The sequence below is a fragment of the Kryptolebias marmoratus genome, linkage group LG14 (assembly GCF_001649575.2).
Source record: "Kryptolebias marmoratus isolate JLee-2015 linkage group LG14, ASM164957v2, whole genome shotgun sequence".
NCBI lineage: Eukaryota > Metazoa > Chordata > Actinopteri > Cyprinodontiformes > Rivulidae > Kryptolebias > Kryptolebias marmoratus.
Genome location: NC_051443.1, coordinates 13,771,847 through 13,779,335, shown reverse-complemented (window position 1 = coordinate 13,779,335; position 7,489 = coordinate 13,771,847). Strand labels below are relative to the sequence as shown.

Genomic DNA, 7,489 nt, shown 5'->3' with positions numbered 1-7,489 from the left:
TTTATTAGTTCAGGAAAAATACATTTTTTAGTTAATACTTTCTTCTTGAGGAAAAAAAAAATGCATTTATTTTTAAAAAATTAACAAAAAAAAGTTTGTTCTTAGCATATTGATAGACTGTAACCTTAAAGTGACTACCAGATTAAAAAACAAACAAACAAAAAAATAAAAAACAGATTTGTTATTAGTACAAAAATGGCTGATTATGTCATAATGTCATAATCACATGATTGTAAATGAAGTCAAAAGGCACTGTGGAAAATCTGCTCACATTATTAGTACAGTACATTTAATGATTATAAAACTGTTCTTTTTAGGCAATTATAGAGATACTGGTCTCTTTGATAATTAATACTGACACACACACACATATATATATATATATTCCAAATATGTATCCACTCCACTGCTGCAGTCGGTTGGTCCTCCCGTTTGCTGACCTTTAAGGAGGTTTCATCTTCTTTCCATGTAGCTGTGGACGGACTTGCTAAAAACAGCCAAGAAGAAATCTGCATCTTCCTTCGTGATGCACATGGGGGGTTTGATGCGGAAGGTCTTCAGAAGAGGAAGAAAATAAAAATAGAACAGGAATAAAAATTCTGTTCAGGTGCCCTTTTTCTATGACACACACTGAGCGCGAACAGTGTAGAAATAAGGGAAAGGTTCTGCGTATGTTCAGACTTTTTGTAAATCATAGAGACTACTTTTTGTTTTTTTTTTTTTTTTTGTTTCATTGAATAGGAAACATGTAAACATGCAAGGCCGTTTTGTCGCTTTTTGGCTTAGTTTAAAGTTCAACCTTTAACTGAGTTTGAGCACATTCTTCATCTTCAACTTCAGTCTGTGCTTCTTTCTCATTTCTGTAATCCCATCTTTTCTGTCTCGGTGTCTTTTCTTCTGCAACCTTGCTCACATCTCAGGTGCGATCCATTAAAATGTGAAATTGTTTCGTCTCCTACCTTTTTTTTTTTTTAATTTCTCTTATTTGTTAATCACTCTCTTTTGTGTCTTTTGTAGCCATTCTCCTTGGTGATTACCTGCCTTGTCCTCATGGCTTCACCTGTCCTATCATTACGGTGGATTTTCAGCCCAGGCTTTTCCTTACTTGTCGATTTAGTTTTCATCACTGTCTAAAAATCTTAGCTTTGGTCTCTGGATGCACCTGGTTTTGTGACTACCATGGGATCTTGTTCCTTGTTCCTTAGCTTGTTTTCCTGGTGTTTTAGGCTTCATCACATCTGCACAGCTGTTTACCACCACTCTGTCAGCCTCAAAGTCTCATTCTGGCCTCAAAGTCAAATGTTTAAATAATACTCAATTCTAAAAGACACCCAGTTGATTGATTTTAAATAAAGTAATGTTAATATGTTAATATACCTCTTTTTCAATTGACAAAGTTCATAAGTGAGCATGCTGTGGTTAAAAAAAAAACAAAAAAACTTGTCTTTAAAATAAAATTACAATATCAAGCCAAAAAAGCACCCTGTTGCATAACCAGTCTCAGGTCCTTTTGTAAATTACATCGGTTAACAATACATCAGAACAGCCTTTTTTCAAAAGATCACTAATGGAAAAATGACCAAACATGCTCTTACTAAAAGGCTGTGAGTATGAATCTCTGCTGAGTCAAAATGACTCCACGTAACAGGCACATTTATCCTCATCTCCAAACCAGACCTGATGAAGACAACTGTGGAAAAGGAAAAGCTTCACTCGGCTGCTGGTTTGTGTGGGCAGTGTTTGTAAGACATGGTCGGAGCTGCAACCAGTAAGGAGTAAAATATATACTTAGCGGGGTGTCATTTTCTGACCTGAACTATTGTTGTTATCATCTAACCCCAACTTTACATACCACAGACTTTAATTTCTGACAATAACCATTCACAGGGTGAAGTGAAGAAAATAAGTGAGGATTTTCTAGTGGAGGGAAAAAGTTTGAAAGTAAAAGACCTAAATAAAAAAAACATTAAGCCAGATCTAAATTAGCAACCTCTTGCTTGAAGTTTGCAGATTTAATTGCCTTCCACCATCCTCCCACCCCCAAGTTAATTGTATTAACTCACAGCAACATGTATGTTTAATGATTTATTACAAACTAGCACTAAGGCAGTGTTATAGTCGTCAGGAAAACATAACCGTTGTATAAATTTTGACCAACATTGGTATTCTTGTTATCAGATTCAGTCAAGATGATAAAAGAGTGCTTAATGTGTTGATGTGAAGAAAAAGCATCAGCTTTATAACACATTCTATTAAAATAAACTACTTTGCTTACTCTGAACGGCTGAATAAAACAATTAAAAATATATATTTTTAACACAAACTTCAATGTCTCATCCTCTGTGAACACCAAAGGATGTCCTCTGTTACATGATACGAGACTTCCTCTGAACTTCAAGGCTCGTCTGATTTCACGACTCATTTCAACGCCTGAAGCTGCACACATCACATTTGGGGACGACTCATTTGAAGACACAACTAAGATAAATTCACATAAAAGGTTTCTCCAATTTACTGAAGCAGTAAGATGTATTGTCACTGCATTAGAGCTGTAAAGAATGTTAATGACTTTTCTAGGCATTGGCAAAACTTTCCTTCAGCAGCAAGTGAGCACCACACTGTGTCGCTAATATCCAGAGATGTGTTCATCTACAGAAATTAATGACTTCAGCGTCACAGAGTAGTTCCTAAAACCTGACACCTCGTGAGGGAGGTGTTATTTCTTTGTCTTAAATGCAGATGACAGATGTGTTTCTTCTAAATGATAGTTCGGCAAAGAAACTGACCGATATGAAGATGGAAAGTGGATGTTTTACCTGTCCATCAAGTCCTCCTTTGCCAATCAGGACACCCATGTCTTTAACGGCCTCAAAGATATCGCTCATTCCCCCAGGGGGCAGTGGATCTCTGCTGGCCTGCAGATGACAGAACAGGCAGATACGACTGAATGTTGCTGCACTCAAGTGTCTACATCAGGGGTCTCCAATCCTGGTTCTCGAGTGCCACTATCCTGCATGTTTCACTTGTTTCCCTGCTCCAACACACCTGATTCAGTGGTTAAATTACCTCTTCATGTTCTGCAGAAGCCTGTTAATCACCCATTGATTCAAATCAAGTGTGTTGGAGCAGAGAAACAAGTAAAACATGCAGGATGGTGGCCCTCCAGGACCAGGATTGGACACCTCTGGTCTACATGGACCGTCAACATGGATCCAGCTTCTTCCAGTTCTAATTGAGACTAATTGTGGCTCCTAGAATCTAACGTTTACACACAGCAACAATTTCAGACAATATCTAATTATAACATGCGACTAAAAAAAAGGCTGCAAGCAGAAAAACAAAACTATTCAGTAATAAACAAGAACAAAGACAAAAACCCAACATTATATTTCACTATTTTATGTATGATTAAATGTGTTATTATGAATGTAAAGCTCTTGGAGTCCATTTTGCTTATTAGTACAAAAGCATAGCTTTAGGTAGGTCATGATTTTACATTTTATTGAGGACAAAAACATGTATTTCGCTCTCAGCATTGACCACAGTCATGCTTTAACTTCATAAATAATCATTTGACTTCGGTTCAGAAAAGGCAGTTTTCCTCTAGAAGTCAGAGAAATCACTAATTTAATGTGTCAGCGACTCTCGCTGTGACTGACTGTAATTCTAACAAGCAGTGCTTTTTTTGGTAGAGGTGGAGTGCCACCACCTCACCGTTAACTCTGATCTTTGATAATAAGGGTGTTGAAACCCAAAAGTCACTCACAGTGGGCTAACGCAGCTTGATACATTGTACACTATAATTTTACTGGAACTTCAAACCCAAATTGTATTAACTAAGACGAACACTGGTCAAACTTTTTTCCCACCTGGTAAAATTGCCACAGTGCATGAGGGTGAAGGCTTGTTTTGTCGAATATATTAGTTGTTTCCTTCTGACTCATTCATCTTCTAGCTACAATCTGTAACCCCAACCTCTGAAATATCCGTTCCCAACTGTGCTGCTTACAGAACTGAAGGATTACACGAGAACAGATACTTCGACTTACACCTTTTTCTGCAGTGTTAGTTAAATATATCTAGAACCAGTACACAAATTTTAACAAAACTTGCACAAGGTAAAAACTGGGTGTACATCTCCAACTAACTGATTTTTGGAGTCAAGCTGATTCAAGATGGCCACCACAGTTAAGCAACCTTAGCAAACACAGAATTGGCCATAACTCAATCAATAACTCATCCAGTTTTACAGATAATGAGCTAAAATTTGATGTGTTAGTAGTTGAGAGTCATTCTCAAAACATACTCCAAGCACTAAGTGGTTGCACAGGTTCTGTTGTGTCTGTCTGTTCCAATTAAAATGGGGAAAACTAAATTCCACCTTATTGCGTTCTAATTTTCAACACAAGCCTAAGAGCCTTCCCTGGAAAAGAGGTTTTGGTTTGTTGTTTTCACACACTGCCATCAAAGGCAGAATATTATGCCTGTGTGTGCATGGATCAGTTCGTTTGTCAGACCAGGAGAACCTTCTTCATGGAATCAGGCAGCACAGGAACAGCCTTTGGGAAAAGAGTAAAAGAGTACCTGACCGAGTACTACAAAGGTGTGGGAGCTGTGCTCTAACAGGACACAATGATGACCATGCCTGAGTGTTCAAAGACATTATGAGTGCTGTAAGACAACCACGTGCATTTTAAAAAAAATTTTGTACCAATAATAATGTTTTTTTTTTCATGCATCCAGTCATTGTTAGTACTGTTTGTGAATTTTAAATGCATTTAATAAAAATACAAAACTTTGTCTTGTAGCAAAAAAAAAAAAAAAATTAATAAATATATGTCAAATGAAAATGTAAAACCACTTCTTTAACAAAAACACTTTAATGAGCAATTTATTTTACCAGTGGAAAATGATGTCAATTCATCAAATAATACAGATGTGATTTCACTTCTAAACACAGCTTTAGCTCTGTAGAGTAACTTGTTGTGGGTGCACAAACAATAAGAAATTCTAAACTAAAAACAACAACAACAAAAAAAAGAGCTACGAGTCCCGTCCCTTAACACTCTCATCTGGCTGGTATACTTCCTGATATGTCAAAACCAGGTGACACGGTTGCTGTGCTTGTTTGAACCCTCTGATTGTGTTTATCATGGTGAAACTGCGATCATCCCATGCAGATTCAGGTAGATGAAGCAACTCGGACTCCAAATACCAGCAGAAGTCTCTGACCTTCTTGTCCCGCTGACATATTGTCGGGGCCCTGATGCTTGAGATCAGGTTGTTGGCCTGCTGCAATATCTGCACCACACAAACACAACATTATGGGAAATTTAAAAAGGAAATAAGAGGGATGAAGAAAACATAAATATTACTATGATTCTGTTGTCTTGTTTAGGAAGTCTTCGTCTTAAAGATAAAAGCATATTTAGTAGAATATGTGTTACCTCCGTCTCAGACATGTCCTCACTGTCTGGTACAGGGGAGGATGAAGGGGAAGTCAGTGGTCTGCTCCCCTTTTCGTCCCGTTTGTATGAGGGCTGCTGACTCTCCTGATCAGTCTGGTCGTCATCCGCCACACTGTCAGCTTCACCTTCAGGCTGTACACCAGGAAACCGCAAGTACGAGAAAAACTGAAGCCACTGCAAAATAAGAGAAAAGTATTACAAGAAAAAAAAAAAAGGAAAGCAGATTGCATAAAATGCTGTGAACAAAGCACTGAGACAATGAGATACATTTTCTTTCATACTTCCATTACCTGCTGCTGGTGCCCTGCTGCGTTGAATTTGAGGACTTAGAAACTGGTACTGCTCCAAGATCTTCTCCTGCGAGCAGCGCACTTTCAAATCTGGGGCAACAGATTTGAGTTTCAGCAGCTTACCAAATCTGGTTCGCATGTTACGCAAATGCACCTCCACCTGAGTAACTGCCACACAGAAATAAAATGCAAGAGATATATTATTTTTTTAATTTATTTCCAATACATTACTTTGCAACACATAACATCCTAAATGAGAAGTAAATAACATTCAGTAAATGAAGAAAAGAAAATATTTTCTTGCCTTCACACTCTTGGAGGACATTAGTTGCCAAGATTTTTAGTTTACCTAAGATTTAATGTTAAAAAACAATTCCTACTTACCAGATGGCAGAGGGTTGTGGATCTTCTCCCAATCCTCAGGGTTTGTGTCAGTCAACTCCTGAATAAGTTGGATCCTCATGTTTTTGTACTTAAAATGGTGATGTGTCTTGTCGTGGGAGATCGGGTTATTTTGCCAAAATTAGGGCCATGTGTCCCGGTGCCCAGCCTTTTCCTATCAGCTGCAGCTGGATTCCTACGTCTCTTCTGTGCTGCGACCGACTGGACAGTAACCCTAGCCTTGCCTTTCTTTCCCCTGGGTGGCATGGCCAGGCTGTTAGTCGATTTAAAAAAAATATTCAAAAAGAAAAGAAGAAAAAAAAGAAATAGATATATAAAACGACTCCGAAATGGCAGCGAGTCGTTTGTGAAACGGCAGGCGAATTGTTCGCGAGAAGCGAAGACTGCCGACAATGGAAGTCCGAAACGCTCGGTCACGTGATCTGCTTGGCTTCCCAGAAGTCTTTGGTTGGCAATTAAACCAAACAGAGGGTAAGAACTGTGATTTTTGTTTGTCATTCGTAGTCAATAAATACATAGATATACATTATATTTGTGTGAAACCCATGGTAGTTTGTTGTGGGAATGTTGTTTTATTAATTACCATAAGAACTGTGTGCTTGGATAATAATACTAATGACTTTCTTTGTTTTCACTTTTCAGGAAAAGAGATGGAAAAACTTCACTAACAACCATGGATGGATTAATTACTATCCTCTGCATGATTATAAGTGTTTTTTGTAGATTTTGCAGACAAATTAAATTTGTGTTTTCATTTCAGATATAAAAGATAGTCCTATCAGAAATTTTCACATTTAAATAACTTATAAAACAAGGACATTTCACTTTAGTTTGCAGTTTAAAAACACTTCAACCTGACAGGATTTTCTGTGCTATTTTTAAAGTCAGACAGAATTGCACTTTATATGACATTTTTGTCTTTCCAAAATAATAATCTGTCTTGGCTGTTTGTTTTTTTTTGTTATTAAAATGTATCAATGTATTTTAAATATGGCTGCAACGCCAAAAAAATACATAAACCTGAACTAAAAACATTTGCAAATGTTTCTACACATCAAAACTGTAATTGTAGGTATTTTTGTCATTTTACAATGATTATTACAATTATTACAATTATTACAATCACTTAATTCTATACATGTCTAACAAACATGAATTTTTAATTTTATATATATATTAAAAAAAAAAAATTCCCTTCTCACCCTCCGCGGGTGGTCTTTGTTTCATCCTCTGAGCTCGGGTCCTCTACCAGAGGCCTGGGAGCTTGAGGGTTCTGCGCAGTATCTTGGCTGTGCCTAGAACTGCACATTTCTGGACTGAGATGTCTGA

General features: G+C 37.4%; 1 protein-coding gene across 2 annotated transcripts in view; it reads right to left on the bottom strand.

Moving 5' to 3' along the window:
• The window catches only part of agxt2 (alanine--glyoxylate aminotransferase 2), a 15,793-nt gene continuing 8,304 nt past the window's right edge, over window positions 1–7,489 (bottom strand). The window contains exons 13-16 of one of the 2 annotated variants that reach the window (XR_005234016.1): window positions 6,143–6,413; window positions 5,759–5,926; window positions 5,448–5,642; window positions 3,874–5,301 (exon numbers count right to left, since the gene is read on the bottom strand). Coding sequence is in view for 1 of the 2 variants with exons in the window: in XM_017407974.3 (XP_017263463.2) it covers window positions 454–555; window positions 2,817–2,915 (201 nt within the window). In the remaining variant the exon portion in view is untranslated. Of the gene's footprint in view, window positions 556–2,816; window positions 2,916–3,873; window positions 5,302–5,447; window positions 5,643–5,758; window positions 5,927–6,142; window positions 6,414–7,489 lie in introns of those variants that run through there. The other variant, XM_017407974.3, reaches the window with a different exon arrangement.